The sequence below is a fragment of the Lissotriton helveticus genome, chromosome 3_1, assembly GCF_964261635.1.
Source record: "Lissotriton helveticus chromosome 3_1, aLisHel1.1, whole genome shotgun sequence".
Lineage (NCBI taxonomy): Eukaryota > Metazoa > Chordata > Amphibia > Caudata > Salamandridae > Lissotriton > Lissotriton helveticus.
The window spans coordinates 36,433,137-36,455,117 of NC_136061.1; the positions used below are offsets into that span (position 1 = coordinate 36,433,137).

General features: G+C 43.1%; 1 protein-coding gene across 4 annotated transcripts in view; it reads left to right on the forward strand.

Annotated features, from left to right (window-relative positions):
* SPEG (striated muscle enriched protein kinase) overlaps positions 1 to 21,981 on the forward strand; it is a 1,484,310-nt gene that overhangs the window by 1,390,970 nt on the left and 71,359 nt on the right. For all 4 annotated transcript variants that reach the window (XM_078679189.1, XM_078679190.1, XM_078679187.1 and 1 more), the window contains exon 37: positions 804 to 1,043. In XM_078679189.1, the coding sequence (XP_078535315.1) occupies positions 804 to 1,043 (240 nt within the window). The remainder of the gene's footprint in view (positions 1 to 803; positions 1,044 to 21,981) is intronic.

A 21,981-nucleotide genomic window follows, 5' to 3' on the forward strand; every position in this document is an offset into this window, starting at 1 on the left:
GGTTGTCCTTCAAACTCATCCACCCTTTCTTCCCAAAAGTGGTTACTTCTTTCCACATTGGTCAAACCATCACTTTGCCCACCTTCTTCCCGCCTCCACATCTTTCTAAGAAGGACTAGTGGCTCCTCCGTCTGGATCCAAATGGTGCGCTTTCAGGTCCCTAGATTTTACGCACGAGTGGTCAGTGTCTTGCATGGCTCTGCGCTTCTGGCGTGGAAAGTCGTGTACAGAACTGACGTCAGGGTGCGAGGGCGGCGTGTAAGTAGCTGCCGCTTAGTGATCTTAGCGACCATGACGCCGACGATCGCGGAAGTGACAGACGCCACCTTTAGACGAGCAGGGGTACTACCGACGAAAAATTCTCCGGATCCAGTCTGACGCCTGGGGGGTAATTCACAAGGTAGGGAATCTATAACTAATCTATGTCTCTAAAAGATATATTTTTACCGAAGGTAAGTAACTTGTTCTTTAAATTTAGTTTTCTGTATTCAGCATAAATATTAAACATTCTGCACTGAGGATTCTGTTTAGTAATTGTCATTCTGTATATACCATTTGTATTTAATTCTCTATGTAATATTGTGCATTTAAGTACCATTGAGTTTGGTAGCAATATACATCTGGTATTGTAGCACTGAGATACCCTTCTGGTTAAACGTAAGATTTACATATACACGTTACCTTATAGTCCAATAACTTCCTGTCATCTGTCTTGTGCTCCGACACCCTCTTGAGGCTGTTTTATGATACAAAAATGCAACCAAAAGATAATAATGTGTTTATGTGTTTGAAATAACCCACAGAGGAAGATTCGGTGTGATCCGCGAGTGCAAAGAGAACTCAACCGGCAAACACTTTATGGCAAAGATCATTCCGTACGAAGCTGAAAACAAGCAGAGCATCCTGCAGGAGTACGATATCCTGAAAACCCTCCACCACGAGCGCATCATGGCGCTGCATGAGGCCTACATCACTCCACGCTATCTAGTGCTTATCTCCGAAAACTGTGTGGGCAAAGAGATCCTCTTCAGTCTCATTGATAGGTAAGGAGGGATGCTGGCAGATGGGAATGTTAAGAAATTCAGAACAGAACAAGAAAGCACATTCATTTTCTTGTGAAAGAGGTGCCTCTCACACTAATGAACTACTTCTTTGTATTGGTTATCCCTCATTGTTCATAAACTTAAAATTACAGTCCAAAAGAACTAGGCCTGGATAGAGTTCACTCCACGAGGTGACCAAAAAACTTTGCTGCGCTACTTGGAGTTCCGCAAGTGGCTGAGTGCATTTGGTCATGCCGTTCACGTTGATTTCAGCGCTGGGTGTTAGATATGCGCTGAAAAATCAGCGTGAACGGCACCATGCGCAGCACAAGAGGGGGGTGCTTCTTTTCTTGCCGCTCAAGTAGATTTTCTACCCCAGCAGGAGATTTCTCAACGCGAACGGATGCTTTCTCAATGCGAGCAGTTGTGACCATCCATGACTGTCAGCATTGAGTAATATCTGGCCGGGAGTTGGATTTTCTTCGCTCGTGCTCATCAATTTGTGAATTTAAAGAACACTTGCCTTCATGCCTTTTTGCATTCATGTGTCCTATGGGAAGAATGCAAATTGTGGTTCTTCAGTGGCATCCTGCTCGTAAAAAAAACAACCTTAATATCCACAATGCATGAAAATAATAATGACTGCTGAACTTTTATCTTCTCTAGTGGATATTAAGTGAAAGTATTCACAAAGGATGCTTATTCCTGCAATTAGCTCCTCAAACATCGGTCACCACAGACACTTTTGAATTCAGCCAGGCATCCCATTGTCCGTGCCGCTAGAATCATAGGTTTTGGCCACTTAAGGACACACAATTTCAAAATGTTCTCCTACAACTCATAGCGATAACTCAGGCTTTCAAGTATGTTATTGTTCCTCTCCATGAAAACAAATTAGCATTTTGAAATGCAATACAATATCTCTGTTTTACCTGAACAAAGACAAATGATCTCAGTGCATTCTGTATGTCTTCTGACCAATCAAATTATGGTCTGTGCCATTCTGAACAAACTAATCCTTGTGGCAGTTCACTTAGAAGGGAAGAAACATATAGATGGGCATCTGTCATTAGACTCCACTGCGTTGACACAACCAAAACTTCAGTGCCAGGTTGTCTTTCACCCGTGGGTGTACCTCTAAATAGACCTTTTTGTAAAGAGAATGATTACAAGTCCTATTGATTGAGGACCTACTGAATGAGCAGTCACGGAAAGCTCTTAAAGATCCCAGAGCACTTGTAAAATTATATGTATATATATATATATATATATATATATATATATATATATATATATATATATATATATATATATATATATATATATATATATCAAAGCTCCTGCTTGAGTCCCAAATCAAGAGGCACCCGAAAAGACAACACGGAGTTCCAAGCTTAAACTCCTTTATTAGGTATGGAGAATGCCTGCCTGCCGATTTCTTTCACAGCCAGTTCACCGCTGCCTGACGCGTTTCGAATGTCTTCCTCAGAGGCTGTCGGTAAAAGGAATGAAACACAGTCTGGTCCCGCCTCCTAAATACATGTGATTGCGCGCCCTCAGATGGGCTGTTCATATATATTCACTCCAAACAAACCTCCCAATCCAGGAAGAGACTTGGACAGCCAGGGCTTCTTGCAAGGAATTTATTTGGCAAGTAGAAAAACGACGCGTTTCGCCATTACAGCTTGATCACGCTCGTCATACATTTGAAGTTGCCATCTTAAATACACCTCCTCCAATCACAAGTAAAAGACCCCACAGTGCAGTAAATCATACTTTCAAAAAAACTGGTGGACATCTTAACATGGACTCATAACAATGGTAGTATATCCTTACATTGCTTGTGGCATGTCAAAACAGTATATGCAGCTACCATAAATTCAGTAATGTCTGTATTTACAATATACAATACTGGGTTTAGCGAAAAATAAATAATGATGATACAACACAATATTCACCTTATTCAATACACCGTTCATGCCCAAGTCTGTTGTATTGGATATGTTGCTGAAATCATAACATACTTCCATAAAATACCAATATAGTATTCTTTTACGGGACTTTGCCGATCTGTTTAACCTTCGTATCACGTGCTACGTCGTTATATATATATATATATATATATATATATATATATATATATATATATAAAATTTTACAAGTGCTCTGGGATCCCTGCGCATGGGTGGGACTATTCAGTGCTTATGACTATTGATGAGGATCCCCCTGAATAGAACTAGTAATTGTAGGTAGGAGCTGTGAGACCAAAATATGTCTCGGTATTTTTGAACCTCTGCGGTGCCTGTGATGTGTCAGATGGGACTCTTTAAGAGCTTTCCATGACTGCTCATTCAGTAGGTCCTCAATCAATAGGATATATATATATATATATATATATATATATATATATATACATACATACATACATACATACATACATACATACATATACATACATACATACATACATATATATATATATATTACCTACTGGCGGTCGCCAGTAGGTATATATAGTTAGGATTTTTTCTCTATGGGATTTTTGAAAATTCTATGTCTAATAACTTTGGCGTTTGTGGACGGAATTGGCTGAAATTTTCAGGAAAATGGCACATTTTGTTTCTGAGCAGCCCCTGAAAATTGGGGGGGGGTTCGTCCAGGGGGGGTCGAGAAAAAAGGGGGGTCCCAAAACGTGTTTTTAACATTGAGTTTTCCATAGGGCGGTTGGCCTCACTTTTAGCCCGAACGGCTGAATGGATTTGCACGAAACTTGGCAAAATTGTAGGGACTGGTAGCCCGATGTGCCTTTTGTAGGTCTCAATATATGTGCTACAGTCGATTTTGAGAAATTAACGTTTAAAAAAAGATATATATCTGTAACAGCGGACCGGGCAGCGCTCCAGTACGCGTACTTTTCGCGCAACGGAGCTTTGTGAAGCGAAGCTGATTGGTTCTCCGGCGTCTGTAAACATTCCAAACAGTCCGTAGCGGCCGCCATCTTGTCTCTCGGTAGGATCGAGAGACAAGAGGAGGCCAAAGCGAAGGGGCAAATGACCATAAGGGGGCATAGTAGATCCTCGCTGACCCCCTAGGTTTGATGTGGAGGTTTTAAAAGGGCCCCGCGGGGCAAAAAAAAAAAAAAATAATAATAATCGAACGGCTGAATGGATTTGCACGAAACTTGGTAAAATATTAGGGACTGGTAGCCCGATGTGCCTTTGCTAGGTCTCAATATATGTGCTCCAGTGGATTTTGAGAAATTAACGTTCAAAAAAAGATATATATCTGTAACAGCGCTCCGCTTCGCGTAACGGAGGTTTGCGAAGCTGATTGGTCATTCTGTCACTGGGCTATAGTTGGGCTACATCTGGCTGATATTTGGGCTACATTTGTTTTTTTTGTCTCTGGCGGCCATCTTTGGGCTACATTGGGCTACATTGGGCTTCATTGGGCTTCATTGGGCTACATTGGGCTACATTTGGGCTCCAACATATATATAGGCCAATGTAGCCCAATATATATTTTTCAAAGTTAATTTTCGTAAAAACCACTGGAGCATATATCTTGAGACATAGCAAAGGCACATCGGGCTACCAGTCCCTACAATTTTGCCAAGTTTCGTGGAAATCCATTCAGCCGTTCGAGCTAAAAGTGAGTCCAACCGCCCTATGGAAATGAAGGAAATGAATGGGTAATTTGTAATTAGCAAATAGCTCATCGCAAACTAGGAATGGTAAAGAATCGCTATTTATTCCTTAAAGTTCACTATTTAGGAAATGCAAAAAACTTTGATGATACATATGGCGGTTCATCTCTAACAAGATAAGAAGCATAGGGATAGATTTATGATGACTGGCGCATCACCAGGGATGTGTTAGTCATTCTGTGCCGCTGTTCCGTCACCTATGGTGTGCTGCATTTACAATGCGGCGCATCATGGGGCAAAAACAGCACAGATGCGTGATGTATCTGTGCCGTAAAGGTGGCGCATTGCTGGAGTTGTATCGCAAGTGTGATGAAGCTCCAGCAAGGGTCGGGGGTGCCCCTGTCGCAGGGTTTCTGTTCTCACACAGAACTGTGGACAGAGGATTGGAACCTCGGCGAATTAGGGTGTCCCAAAACTCACCTTAGTAATCAAAAACCCCTTAGCAAGCTAGGTACAGTGTCACATTGGATATAACAAACTCTCAATGTTTACACAATCCAGAATATGAACTTATAGTACCTCAGGATACGTGGAACTCATGAACAGTCGGTCGTTATATATTTCTTAGAAACCAGAACATGGAGTTAAGAAGAACACATGTGTATTTGAAATGTTTATTTACTAATGCCGTCTTCTCAGGCGTAGTATCTTAGATAATACAAGTACACATATTATCAGTAGCAAAATTACCAGCATAGTTACTAGTACATAAAAAGCAAATGGTGACAGTATGTTAACATGCTGTAAATGAATAAGAGTTAGCAACACTTATAAGCAGCCACGGGCCGTGGAGGGAGTTACGGTGGGGCAGGGAGGCGGGGAGGGGGAGGGGCAGGGTGGAGAGGGCTCCACCCTGCCCCTCCCCCTCCCCGCCTCCCTGCCCCACCGTAACTCCCTCCACGGCCCGCGGCTGCTTATATCTCACCCTCCCTAATACACATATTATATTATTTGCTAAGAAGGTCTGTTTGTGTTGGTTTAGGGCGTGCCCATACTTTAGTGTCTTAGATTTGAAGGAATCACATCAGCATACACCAGCTCTCTCTTCATGTGAACCGCATCAACTGTTGTGTATGTGTGTTCGGCAAAGCAATATAAAACCCGCCTCATGCCCAGAATTGGCAGAAGCTGCACTTATGTTATGAGTATGAAGTCGTGGAGATCAGACCTCATAACAATTCTGTATCGTGTTGTTCTTGAAACTTCAGCACTCGCTGTACAGATATAGTTTAACAAGCAAAGCAGATAGTAGAGCAATAACATATTATTCTCATGTAAACCACGATGAACTACTAGGTTGAAAGCTAAAGCAACAACTAAGTGTCGTGTGCAGAAGTTGCAAAAAAGGAAAAATGGCGTTTAAACCGGTAATGAGCCCATGCTAACTTAACACGGTGTAAAGATATCCAGGACCTAGATGACACCTCCCCATGATCCGGAAACGAACTGAATAAGATAATAGAAGTGCCATCTCATGAGAGCAGATTGCAACTTTATATGTAGACGGTCCGCAAGGTAAAACATTAAAAACTAGGAAAATGTAATGCTAAAGAAAAATAAAACAGCCAAGTACTTTATCGAGTCTTAAGCCAATAGGCAAGCTAAATAATAAAAACTTGACAAATAAGTCAATGAATTGTCAATGAAATGCTAGTACTCAGCATATCAAACATGAAAAAGGTCTATGACATAACTGTGTATGCAAAATAAGCTGCAACAGCCTCCAATAGGAAGTCACCGTCTTCATCCGAAAAGAGTTCAGCCATCCAATTTAAAAGCGGAAAAGAACATACGTGCTCTCCCAGCACCGGATCCTCTATCACCATCAGAGGACAGCTCGGTGGGTTTTCAAGAAAGCTCTGTTCCAAGAAAGACTGTGTTGCCGCCAGTAAATTCCAGGGACCAATTAGTCCATGTATCAATGCCACAGCCATAATCCTTTCGCCAGGACAAACCAACTCGTGAGTAATGATAGGAGTCATCAGCTGATTAAAGTCGACGTCAGGAGAAACCGGTCCGCAGAGACACAAATCAATGGCCCAATCGAAATCACAGGTCAGGCAGTGAAATACAGGCTGGACACAGGTGAAGTAGGAGAATCGAAAAGATAATCCATATGCCGTGCTTAATATCGCCAACGGCATTGTGCCATAATATTCTAGCATGCGATTGTGGAACAGTGTCAGCAGCTGCAGGGCGGGAGCTTGCACAGGAGGGACATCCATATTTAAAAATGTAAAAAAGCACAAGAGCGTCCGCTGGTAATGCAAGTAAAAATGGGAATCCACGAAGCAGAGTGGAAAAAATAGAATGAAAGAAAGCAGGGATGACTCCAAAGATTTTCTCAAATGAAGTCACGAGACCACTGGTAACAACTTTAAAAAAGTGCGCCAGGGCCTTTGTGGAGGACGCGTCAAAGATAGTCCGAACCATGTCGCTGAAATGCAAAGGCGAATCAGTATTTAAAAGGGTCTGCACCTCTGTACGGGTGTTCGCTATGTGAAGCACGAAAGTTTCACGGGCCGAACTCAAGGCCACCTCTCTCTGAGACAAAAGAGCTCTTATTCTTGCCATGCCGTTGAAATGTGCTCCCAAGGTTGGTATTTGTGGCCAGATTGAAAACTCCCTATGTTCATGTGTGGGAGGAAATAGAACATTTCTGCAGCAAATAACCCGTTCACTTACTGTTACGATAAAAGGAATACTTTTAATTAACCCAGAACAATCTTCATTATTGAGCATCAAATAACTACCATTTTCCAACAACTTGAACGTGGGGATGATAGCAGGAACTGGCGTGCCTTGCAACACGCAAGCCATATTTGGTCGGTGTTTGTTGCATGAACCGTGTAACTGTATGTGCCTACACATTAGTGAATGATCTGGCGTCTCAGTGCATTCCTCTCCATTCAGATAAACTTCTTGATCATCTTTGAAACATCTGTATGTGTATGGAAGCGACCAGACCTCATGAAGAAAAGCACTACCTAAAGGTTCATAACGACCTATTGGTATATATTTCATACAATTTGAAAACTTATATAAAGCAAAAGGCAGCGTTATTAAACCGTGGATAAGGCACGTTGCCAAAAAACCCGCAATCCTCTGCTGATGATGTCACTGAGCTTGTCATGAATGATGTAATATGTGACATCATCAGCAGTGGATTACGGGTAATAGTATCTCTAGTTTACTCCCCTATAGCTGTCTTTCTTTTAACATAAGTGTCTGTTTCCTTCCCTTATACTTACTGTTTTTTTTTTTTTTTAAATTTTTGGTTCACTTCCGGTTCGCGTACCGGCGAGCGAACTGGGAAGCGAACTACGAGAAATAGAGGTTGGCACAGTTCCAAATATTGTACCAATTTTTTAATAACGGGGAGGTAGTTCTGAAAAGAACTTTTTTTTTTATTGTTTTTGTTGTTTTATATGTTTTTTATTATTTTTCTGAACATTTTTTTACTTTTTTTGAATTTTTCTGAACAGTTTTATATTATTTTGGGTTTTTCTTGCAGGGGGCAATGAAAACGATTCATTGTAAAGGGCTCAACAGGAGCAACAAAACAAAAAAAAGTATTTATTATTTGGGGCGTTTCGTACAAACTTGCATATGATAGTCAATAGCTCTGTTGATCAGAGTGATGCTTCTTTCTCCGTAGCAAATGAATCCATTGCAATGTACGCAGACGTGTTTTACTTCATGAAATCTCGTTTGAATATTTGGCACCATCTCCCTGCCCTCTGGTCCCGTTACTTCCGGTACAACAGATCTTCTGGCCATAATAGGGAGATTATCTAGGTCGTTACGAAACTGTGCAGCACTGTAGTTGTTAGGATGCCACCTAGTCATATGGCGATGCATTGTGTAGTTTCCGAAACTGTATTTTTTGTCGGTCCCTCTGGACAGTCTATCTTGACATATAAGGCAAGTTACGTATCTTGCATTTACTTTTTTCTGACCTTTGGGAATTTTAAAAAATTGCCAAATGAAGTTTTCTTTCCGGTGAGACGTCCTGGGCTCCTCAGGCAAAAAGTGCCTCTCTTCGTGCTCGTCGTCCTGTTCTTCTTCTTCCTCTTCTTGCTGAATTATAACTTGAGCAGGTGGTCCACTCTTCCTTGGATGTGGTGGAGGTGGTGGGGAAGCACCAGCTGAAGCTACTAAAGAAGCCATTGCTCACTGGTAACAAAGGGTCTTTCTCTCACAAAGATGAAAGTCAGAGTGAGGAAAGAAGGAGGGGTTTTCATCATTTGGGAAAAACAATAGTTCTCAACCAATGAAAAGTGTTCATTTTAGATTATATGACCTAGTCTTACATCATTAGGAAACCAAAAGCGAAATGAACCAATGAAAAGTGTTATTACCAAGTCACATGACCTGCTGTGTTTACGTTAAGCGCTTTGCAGGGCCTCCAGGTTTGCTTCCAGAAACCTGTGCTTTGCGACTCGGTAAGCGTACCAGTTCGCTAACGTAGCACGTCATATGACGTATCACGCGACAACGCGAAACGTCATGCGGACGGGAGGCGTCACGATGTTGTTTTCTAACGCGGCAGTTGCGGTAAAGAAACGTTTACCGGCTCGCGGTTTATTTCGCGGCATCAAGGTCAGCTAACGGGAAGCTTCCCGATTCGCGAAGCGGGAACGAAGAAAAAAAAATATTAAAAAAAAAATTATTAATAAACATATAAAATATATTTTTGGATTTAAAGAAGAATACATTTTACAGCTACAGATATTAGCTGTTAAAAAACCAATGAAATTCACTGAAAAAACCATAGGTTATAGACCATATATAGTTAGGAATTAGCATTTACAAAACCTTGAAAATTCACTGAAAAAACCATAGGTTATAGACCATATATAGTTAGGAATTAGCATTTAGAAAACCTTATTTTACTCACACAAAACCATTGAAATTCCATATATAGTTAGTTGCACTAACTATATATCGCGCACCCGCAATCCACTGCTGATGATGTCACATATTACATCATTCATGACATGGTCAGTGACATGACATCACTGATGACATCACTGATGACATCTCAAATGACATCACTGATGACATCATGACACACCAATACCAGTTACTACATACGCACTCACTGATTCCTACGTCTACACACACATTCACTCATTCACCCATACAATCACTCATACATACAGTCACTCATTATTACAACACTATCATATGCACTCATACACCTATGCAGACAGTCACACACTGCCACTCATCCATGGAGTTACTCACACACCAAGTCAGTCCTGTAAAGAATCAATCACACTTCCATTTCTTCATCTATACAGTTAAACACAGAACACCATACTTCAGTGACATCACTGATGACATCACTAATGACATCTGAAATGACATCACTGATGACATCTCAAATGACATCACTGATGACATCATGACACACCAATACCAGTTACTACATACGCACTCACTGATTCGTACGTCTACACACACATTCACTCATTCACCCATACAATTACTCATACATACAGTCAGTTATTATTAGAACACTATCATATGCACTCATACACCTAGTCAGTCCTGTGAAGAATCAATCACACTTCGATTTCCTCATCTATAGTTAAACACAGAACACCATACTTTTCACACATATACTAACACATACTTACTCTCTTATACAATCACTGATACAAGTACACATTGATATGCACAGCGTCACACACCTCCCAGCCAGCCACACACACACTCAGTCTTCCATCCATCCAGTCATTCTTCAATATGTAAAACGTATTTAAACTTTACAAAAACACACAGACACTAGATGATGTCATCAGTGATGTCATCAGTGATGTCACTGACCATGTCATGAATGATGTAATATGTGACATCATCAGCAGTGGATTGCGGGTGCGCGATATATAGTTAGTGCAACTAACTATATATGGAATTTCAATGGTTTTGTGTGAGTAAAATAAGGTTTTCTAAATGCTAATTCCTAACTATATATGGTCTATAACCTATGGTTTTGTCAGTGAATTTTCAAGGTTTTGTAAATGCTAATTCCTAACTATATATGGTCTATAACCTATGGTTTTTTCAGTGAATATATATATATATATATATATATATATATATATATATATATATATATATATATATATATATATATATGACCTACTGGCGATAGCCAGTAGGTATATATAGTTAGGATTGTTTTCCATAGGGAAATCGCAACATTCTATTGGGAATAACTTTGGCGCCGGTTGAGGAATCTTCCTGAATTTTTCCTTAATTTTGCCTCGCGACGCTCCGGTCCTTCTCTGAGAGTTTGGGGGGGATTCGTCAAGCGGGGGCCGAGATAAAAGGGGGGTCCCAAAACGTGTTTTCCCCATGTTAATTTCCATAGGGCGGTCGGACTCACTTTTAGCTCGAACGGCTCAATGGTTTTCCACCAAACTTGGCAAAATGTTAGGGACTGGTAGCCCGATGTGCCTTTGCTATGTCTCAAGATATGTGCTCCAGTGGATTTTGAGTAATTTAGGTTCAAAAATATATATATATCTATGGCAGCTTACCCGTGAGCTTACCCGTACGCTTACGGTGCGCGCACGTACGCGTACCGTACGCGTACCTCTAGTGCGCGAGCTGCATTCTGATTGGCTGCCAATGTCTGTCAACACTCCAAAACAGAAACTGTTGGCAGCCATCTTGTGCCTCGGTAGACTGAGGCACAGGAAAGCAGAAAAAACAAATGTGTAGAACTCAAAAAGGGGGCAGGGTAGAAGCATCCTGACCCCCTAGGCCTGCTCAGGGGGTCCCACAAGGAACCCCAAGGCCCCAAAAAAAAAAAAATTCGGAAAAGCGCGGGGTACGCTTACGGTGCGCGTACCTCACTTTTTAACAAGAAAAAAAAAAGATATGGGGGCCTTGTAGAAACACTCTGACCCCCCTAGGGCTGTTCAGGTGGTCCCATACGGATATTAACATATATAAATGTTATCCGCTAATAGAATTAGCATTTAAAAAACCTTGCGAGTTCACTTTAAAAACAAAGGTTTCAGGCCTTATATAGTTAGGAATTAGCATTTAAAAAACCTTTGAAATTCCCTGAAAAAAACATAGGTTTCACACCAGTTATAGTTAGGAATTAGCATTTAAAAAACCGATGAAATTCTCTGAAAAAACCATAGGTTTCACACCAGTTATAGTTAGGAATTAGCATTTAAAAAACCTAATAAATTCACTGAGAAAACCATAGGTTTGACACCAGTTATAGTTAGCTGAACATTTTACTCATACACACACACCCCACAGACATACCCCCACATACACACACCCCACACCCACCCCTCCCACACACACCCCCACACATACCTCACACACCCACACCTCCACCCACACCCAAACACCCCACACACCCACACACACACCTTACACACCCACACCCCCACCTACACCCACACACCCCACACACCCCTACCCACACACACCTCACTCCCCCCACACACACACACCTCACAGACACACCCCACACATCCCCCACACACACCTCCCCCCCACACACACACCTCTGCCACACACCCCACACACACACACACACCACACACACACCTCTCACACACACACACCCACCCACACACTCCTCACACACACCCACACACACCCCTACACACACACCCACACACACACCCCACACACACACCCACACATCCTACACACACACACACCCCACACACATCCCCCCCCACACACACCCCATCCCCCCACACACACACACCACACACACACACTTATTATTTTTTTCTTCTTTTTTTGAGGGGGTGCCCCACACACATACCCCCACACACACCCCACACCCACCCACCCCCCACATACACCCCCCACACATACCTCATACACCCACACCTCCACCCACACCCAAACACCCCACACACCCACACCCACACACACACCTTACACACCCACACCCCCACCTACACCCACACACCCCACACCCCCCACCCCCCACCCACACACACCTCACTCCCCCCTCCACACACACGCACACCTCACAGACACACCCCACACATCCCCCACACACACCTCACCGCTTCCCCACACACACACACCTCTGACACACACCTCACACACACACACACACACACACCACACACACCTCACACACACACACACCCACACACACACTCCTCTCACACACACACACCCCCGCCCCACACACACACACACCCCACACACACACCCACACATCCTACACACACACACCCCACACACATACCCCCCTCCACACACACACACCCCCACCCCCCCACACACACCACACACACACAGACACTCATTATTTTTTTCTTTTTTTGAGGGGGTGCCCCACACACATACCCCCCCACACACACCCACCCCCCCACAAACCCCCCACCATACCTCATACACCCACACCTCCACCCACACCTAAACACCCCACACACCCACACCCACACACACACCATACACCCCCACACCCCCACCTACACCCACACACCCCACACACCCCCACCCACACACACCTCACTCCCCCCCACACACACACACCTCACAGACACACCCCACACATCCTCCACACACACCTCACCCCCCACACACACACACCTCTGACACACACCCCCCACACACACACTCACACACACACACACACCCCACACACACACCTCACACACACACACACACACACCCACACACACATTCCTCACCCCCACACACACCCACACACACCCCCCCACACACACACCCACGCACACACCCCACACAGACACCCACACATCCTACACACACACACCCCACACACATACCCCCCCCCCACACACACCCCACACCCACCCCCCACACACACACCACACACACACACACACTCATTATTTCTTTTTTCTTTTTTTGAGGGGGTGCGCGCCCCGGTACACGTATCGGTACACGTACCGGTACGCGTACCCTGGAGAAAAAAAGAAAGACAGAGTTTTTTAAAAATGTAGCATTTTTATATAAATTGGAGGTAGTTCTGAAAAGAACTGTTTTTTTATTCTTATTGTTGTTTTATATTTTTTTATTGTTTTTTTTGTACCCCGCGACTTTTAAAAAAAAAAGACATATTTTTTTTTTTGCCTTGGCGGTCCTTGTGGGACCCCCTGAGCAGGCCTAGGGGGTCAGGGTGTTTCTACTCTGGCCCCTTTGCGAGTTTCACACCTTTGTTTCACTGCTTTCTTGTGCCTTGGTTCTAAAAAGGCACAAGATGGCTGCCAGGGACACCCAGTATGCAAGGGGAATTAGTTCCCCCTCTTCAAACATGCACGGGGGCTGCGTTGCAGAGAGGTGTAAAAAAGGGTGTGGCCTCATTACACCTCTATGCAATGCAGCCATCTGGCGCATACTGGAGGCTCCTGGTGGGCTAGTTGGCCCCCAGGGACCCCCATTATGCAAGGGGAATTAGTTCCCCCTCTGCAAACGCACCAGGCGGCTGCGTTGCAGAGAGGTGTAACAAGGGGCATAGCCTCATTACACCTCTGCAATGCAGCCCCCTGGTTCATACTGGAGGTTCCAGGTGGGCTAGTTGGCCCCCAGGGGCCCCCAGTATGCAGGGGGGATGAGTTCCCCCTCTTCAAACATGCACGGGGCTGCGTTGCAGAGAGGTGTAAAAAGGGCCGTGGCTTAATTACACCTCTCTGCAATGCAGTCCCCTGGTGCATACTGGAGATTCCTGGTGGGCTTTCAGGTCTTATATAGTTAGGAATTAGCATTAAAAAAAACTTTGAAATTCACTGAAAAAAACATAGGTCTCAGACCTTATATAGTTAGGAATTAGCATTTAAAAAACCTTTGAAATTCACTGAAAAAACCATAGGTTTCAGGCCTTATATAGTTAGTAATTAGCATTTAAAGAAACCTTGCAAATTCACTGAAAAAACCATAGGTTTCAGGCCTTATATAGTTAGGAATTAGCATTTAAAAAACCTTGCAAATTCAATGAAAAAAACCATAGGTTTCAGGCCTTATATAGTTAGGAATTAGCATTTAAAAAACCTTGCAAATTCACTGAAAAAAACATAGGTTTCAGGCCTTATATAGTTAGGAATTAGGCTCAAGAAAGCAGAAAAACAAACGTGTAGAACACAAAAAGGGGGCAGGGTAGAAACACCCTGACCCCCTAGGGGTGCTCAGGTGGTCCCACTAGGATATTAATATATTTAAACGTTATCCGCTAATAGAATTAGCATTTAAAAAACCTTTGAAATTCACTGAAAAAACCATAGGTTTCAGGCCTTATATAGTTAGGAATTAGCATTTAAAAAAACCTTTGAAATTCACTGAAAAAACCATAGGTTTCAGGCCTTATATAGTTAGGAATTAGCATTTAAAAAAACCTTTGAAATTCACTGAAAAAACCATAGGTTTCAGGAGTTATATAGTTAGGAATTAGCTTTTACAAAACCTTTGAAATTCACTCAAAAAACTATAAGTTTTAGTGGTGTTATAGTTAGCTGGACATTTTACTCATACAAAACCATTGAAATTGCTCCTATATAGTTAGTTGTACTAAGTATATATCGCGCACCCGCAATCCACTGCTGATGATTCCACATATTAGATCATTCATGACATGGTCAGTGACATCACTGATGACATCTCAAATGACATCACTGATGACATCACTGATGACATCATCCACGTGACAATCACATACACCTTTTCATACACTATTACAATTTTTCATCACTCTTTGTAAAATACACAGTATCATATTTAAATCCATTGTCACAGCAATACAAGTATCTAAAAATCCACTCAGTGATTCATACATGTATACACACATCTAATCCCTTACCTATGGATTCACTCATACATGCTGTCAATGAACAATAGAACACTATCAAAAATACTTATACATCTATATCGACATTAAACAACAGCACGCATCCTATTCACATATGAAGTCATCCTACTCACTTATGCAAACAATGGATCATACTTACATATTTACTTAGCAAAACACTTATACAAACACCACTTCTTCTATTCATTTAGATAGTAAGTCATACTTAGTGAATTATAAAATCATTATTACAAGTATACAGTTATCCATACAGTCACTCACACAATCATTGTGTCTTATGTATACTTATTTATATACAACAACTGACACATACACTGCCTTTTATTTTTCTAGTTTGTTGGACCTGTACCTTTGAGAAATATATTTGCTCATCATCACACCCATAAAGAGATTCCCTCACCCAAACTGTTAGAACATGTAGTTTTAACTTCATATATCTACTGAATAAACTATTCACATATCTTTGGACAGTCACACACCCTCCACTGAACCACACACACTTTCACACTCCCATACAAATACTCAGTTAACTAATCAATAACTAATATAGACTTTCACATAGCTAGTAACCAACTGTAGAATCAGTTTACACAACAACTGACAAAGTGATACAGATATTCACACAGTTAAGTCACTATCCACTATATTTAGTGAGGCATTATAAATTGGTCAAGTAAACAGTCAATTACACTGCTACTAAATCCTCCATCCAAATATTTATTTATATATATCCACTCATTCTTCAATGCAAATTGCTATATATATAATGCATATTTAAATAACGAAGCAAACCACATTCACTGGATGATGTCATCAGTGATGTCATCAGTGATGTCATTTGAGATGTCATCAGTGATGTCACTGACCATGTCATGAATGATCTAATATGTGACATCATCAGCAGTGGATTGCGGGTGCGCGATATATACTTAGTACAACTAACTATATAGGAGCAATTTCAATGGTTTTGTATGAGTAAAATGTCCAGCTAACTATAACACCACTAAAACTTATAGTTTTTTGAGTGAATTTCTAAGGTTTTGTAAAAGCTATTTCCTAACTATATAACTCCTGAAACCTATGTTTTTTTCAGTGAATATATATATATATATATATATAGCCAACAAAGATCACTTCATAAAAATTACCAGAGGACACAGCGGGGAGCACCGGGCGACCATTTATTCACAGTGCTCAGCATGATGCATTTCGGCGTTAGCTTTTTTCTGATGCGGGGCAGTACGTGCTTCAGAGAGCATTGTCGTGCCTTGCAAAAGGGGGGAGGGGGCTTTGTAAAAGCTGAATGTGTCCCAAAATATCTATATTTATATATATATATGTAAAAAAAAAAGAAAGTATATATATATATATATGTGTGTGTATATATATACTGGGACATGTAGTATATATATATATATATATATATATAACCTGGCAAGCCCCGCCCTACGTGGGCCGTGCTATTTAAGCGCGTCTTGCATTGTGGAGTTTGTAGTCCTCGAACGGAGTATAATTAAACCTTATATTTCCGTTTGAGGACTTAACGGCCAGGTTAACTACTGACCTGCAAAACGGAGCTTCTTGAGACTGCCATTTGAACACAGACCTTTGAGAAAGAAGCTAGTGCTTCAAAACCGGTCAGGTCTTAATAAAGTTACCAAGGAGCAGCTCTGCATATTCTTGTCCTGTTCTTCCGATGCTAAGGTTTTGGACTTGGCCCTTGGAGGTAGGCGGGCTGCCGAGGACAGTGGGCAACCAGGTGGTGAGAGGTGGGAGAGGGTCTGAGGACCTCTGTCTTCTCTGAGTTGAGCTTCAGGCAGCTGCTGCTCATCCAGGATCGAACATCCTTCATTCCTTCTTGGAAGCTGAGTTGGGTGGTGACAGGATCCTTGATGATGCAGAAGATGAGCTGGATGTCGTCTGCATAGGAGACTATGTTGAGTCTGTGCCGTCTGATGATGGCATCTAGTGAGGCCACGTAAATGTTGAAGACCGTCGGGCTGAGAGATGGTACTTGAGGTACTCTGCAGTTGATCTCTGTGTGTTTGGAGAGGAAGGGTGGCAGTCTGATTCTTTAGGTTCTGCCTGTAAGGAGTCTGGTGGCGAAAGTGCGGTGGGAGATGGTGTCAAAAGTTGCAGAGAGGTCAAGTAGGATCAGGGCCATTGCATGGCCTTGGTCAAGGAGGGTGCAGACGTCCTCAGTGGGGGCGATTAGGGCGGTCTCAGATTGGGAGGGGTCGAGGATGACGTTCCGGTGTTAGTTCGACTAAGTTGTCGTAGGGACTTGATTTTCATATGGAAGTAGGTGCTGAGCTGGTTGCAGTGGTCCTGGGAGAGGGTGATGTCTGTGGCTTCACTGAATTCTTGGATGATGCTGAAGAGTTCCTTTGAGTTGCTGGAGGTGGCGGCGATCTTGTTCTGGATGAACGACCTTTTGTTTGATCTAATGAGTTGGTGGTGCTCTGTCTTGGCGTTCTTGTATTTGGTGCAGTCTTCCAAAGATTTGCTGCTGCTCCAATTCTTTTCGAGACGTCTGCAGGTTCGTCTGGATTCTTGGAGGTCGGTGGTGAACCTGGTGGCCTTCCTGGGGCGCTGTCTGTCGGGGATGTGAAGGGGTGTGACTTTGTCTGCGCAGTTGATGATCCATCTGTGTAGTTCTTTGGTGGCGAGGTTGGCATTGTTTGGGGTAGAGGAGGCATCGTGGTTGAGGGTGGAGTAGAGGTGCTCCTCGGTGTCCTTGCTCTAGTTCCTTTGTGGTGGGCAGGGTGAAGGTTTGGGGGTGGTGGGTTTGTTTGGCATGGAAGTGAATGCAGTGGTGGTCCGTCCAGAGGGGCTGCGAGGTGTGGCTAAAATGGATGTTGTTGCCTCCTGCGAAGATGGGGTCGAGGGTGTGTCCTGCCTAGTGGGTGGGGGCGATGATGAGCTGTTGCAGTCTGAGGTTGGCAAGGTTGTCCAGGAGCGTGGAGGAGTTGGGGTCATTGAGGTTGTCGAGGTGGGAGTTGAGGTCTCCGATGAGTATGTAGTCTGTGGAGGCGATGGTGTGGGATGCGACGAGGTTGGTGTTGATAGTGGTGAACTCTGTTCGAGGTATTGGGGGTCCTGTATGTTAGGGTGCCCCGTAGAGTGGTTTTAGGGCTGGTCAGGATCTGGAAGTAAAAGTGTTTGGTGGTGGTGGAGGAGTCATTCGTTGTGAAGGTGGAGAGTCGGAGGGAGTTCTTGTGTGCAATGGCGAGTCCTCCTGGGTGGTTGGGGATGTGTTTCCTCTGTACCTTGTATCTGTCAGGAATGGCATGGCAATGTCGGGGCGGAGAAGGCATTGGTTCAGATATCCGTGAAGAAGGCCACGTCTGGCTAGAGGGTGTCAAGGAGGTCCCAGCTCTCTAGAGCATGTCTGTGCAGGGAGCACAAGTTGAGGAGGAAGCACTTCAGGGCTTTAGTGGTGTTGGCGTCTGGTGTAGGGGCCGAAGCTGTGGTGGTGCGGAGGGTGGTGAAGGTTCAGTGGCAGTGGTGGCAGGAGAACTGGCCATAGGTGGTGCTCAGCGTGGACAGCTGGCAGTTGTTGCTGCTTCCTAGGTTGAGTGCGAGGAGGACAGCTGGGTCGTAGTGGTGGGTGGTCGGAGATCCAGGGTCCCTGGCACTGGTCACAGAGGGGCGCAGACGGGCCTGCCTTTGATGTGCTAACAGTGGCGCAGCCGCACATTGGCCGCAATTAAATAGGGAAGGGGGAGAGAACCTCAGCTGGGAGGCGGGAACCGGCAGGGGGGAGGGGCTGCAGGGGGAGCAGAGGCGAGAAGGAAACGGGAACAGGCCAAAAAACAGAACAGAACAAGGCACAAAAATAACACCAGAAGCAGGCACAGTAACAAAAAGAACAAAACAGGACCAAAAACAGCAGATACAGACAGCAGAAAGAAACGGGCCCAATGCCAAACCTGGGCAGCAGCGGCCTCAAACACCTACCAGGAGGAGATGAAACGGGGTCAGCGGTGGTGGTACAGACAGCAGAGCTGCTGTGGAGAGAGCAGGTCTCAGACCAGGAGGTCAGAGGTCTTGCTCGTGCTCCCTCGCAGCAGCGGAAGGGGGAGGGAAGCGCAGCTTGGAGGCGGGAGCGGGAACCGACAGGGGCAACAGCGGCACAAAAGAAACGGGCACGGGCACGGGCCAAAAAGCAGAACAGAACAAGGCACAAAAATAACACCAGAACCAGGCACAATAACAAAAAGAACAAAACAGGACCAGAATCAGCAGATACAGACAGCAGAAAAAAACGGGCACAATACCGAACCTGGGCAGCACTCATGCACCCACTAACTCACCCACTTAGACACTCATGTATCCACTCACAGATCCAATCAGATAAGTATATACTTACAATGCACAAAGGCACTCATGCACCTACTCACGGATTGAGTGGGAGACTTATACAACCAATCACAGACCCATTGCGACACTGGTGCGCCCACTCAGAGATGCCCTGAAGCAGTCACACAGTTTTTAAAGAAGCATTGAAAGACTGATGCACCATCTTACAGTTTCACTCAAATACTTATACAGACAATGAGAGACTTACTGATACAGTGATGCATGCAGTTATAGATTACAATGAAAAAGCTATCCACTGTGTTATAGAGAAATTAAGAGAGTTGTACATGCTGTTATACAGTCATTTAGATAGTAATGTGTTAAGTCTGTTGCTTAAAATCAATTTTACCGTTACAAGTTTTGAATGTGGTGGTCGTTATTGAATTTGTTTTGTCATTTCCTAATGTATTCACGATGATCGCGGCTACCGATATCATCGCGACTTCCTGCATCACCACAATCGCGCAAAACACCAAGTAAAAGGATTTTAATTGAAAAATTCTTCCAAAAGTTAGGTTTAAAGAGTACATCAATAAACAACTACTGTCAAATATTAATAAAAATATGTGTAAGTATGTGTTCTCGAGTTTTAAAAAAATACACGCACTTTGTGACTGAAAATGACGCAGCAGTCTATGGAGTCACCATGAATATAAAGAACACCACATTGACCAAGATTTTTAAGAAAACTTTCACACAAACTCAAATATAAACTCTACATTACTAAACAACTAGTGTCTGCCACTTCCTCAAAAACATGCGCCTTTCGTGACGTCACCACCGGTATCGCAATGTTTTGATGAATATAAAAATGTAAAAAAATATATATATGTGTTTTAATCAACTGAAGAAAATACAAGGTTATAAAAATACACATTATAGAGCCATTTTTTAACAAAAATACCATTTAAAAACCTTAGGAATTCACTGAAAAAACCAAAGGTTACAGAGACATTATATTTAGGCTCAGGTTTAACTCGTACAAAACCAGTGAAATTCAGCAGTTATAGCTAGCTGAGCTAACTAAAACTCGCTCCCCCGCAATTCAGTGCTTATGACCTCACATATTATATCACTCATGACATGGTCAGTGATATCACTGATGACATTATCCACAGAATCTCTGATGCACCCACTCATACCCTCATATACCCACTCCAACTCCACACTAACAACTATAACCATTGACACACCCATACCAGTACTTACACACCCATAGGTCTACACACACATCCACTAAGCCATACAGCCACTCATACACCAGCCACTCGTACACCAACTCACTCATTAATACAGCCACTAATGTATCCACTCACACACCCATTCAGCTACTCACACACTGTCAGTCACTCATTGTGTTACTCACACACCTACTTACTCACCTATAGAGTCAATCACACAGCTATTTACTCACCTATACACATATACACACACCCACTCACTTATTCATACAGATACTAACACATATTCACTCACCTATATAGCCACTCACATACCTATACTGCCTTTCACATATCCAGTTAGTCACCCATATATCACTGGCACATCCATTCACTCACCAACACATCCATACACTCACTCAGTCACCTATACAGCCCCTCATTTGTGCACCTATGCACCCATACAGCCACTGACTCACGCACTCACCCACCCTCTCATCCACCCACACAGCTAATCAGGCAACCAATCAATCATCCATACAGCCACTCACGTACCCACTCACCAACCCATACAGCCACCTAGACAGTATCTGAAAGACTGATACAGACATTCAGACAACCTAGTCAGTCACTTAGGCATTCACTGAGACACCTAATCATTACTTATACAGTCAGTCACGCACCCAATGAATCATCCATATAGGCACTCATAAACCCACTAATTCATCAATACACCTTGGTGTGTGTGTATATATACATATATATATATATATATATATATATATATATATATATATACATATACATTTGTACAACAGTACAATACATGAATGTTTGCAGCCTAAAGAAAGGCTAAGCATGGCCAGATTTCATTTAATA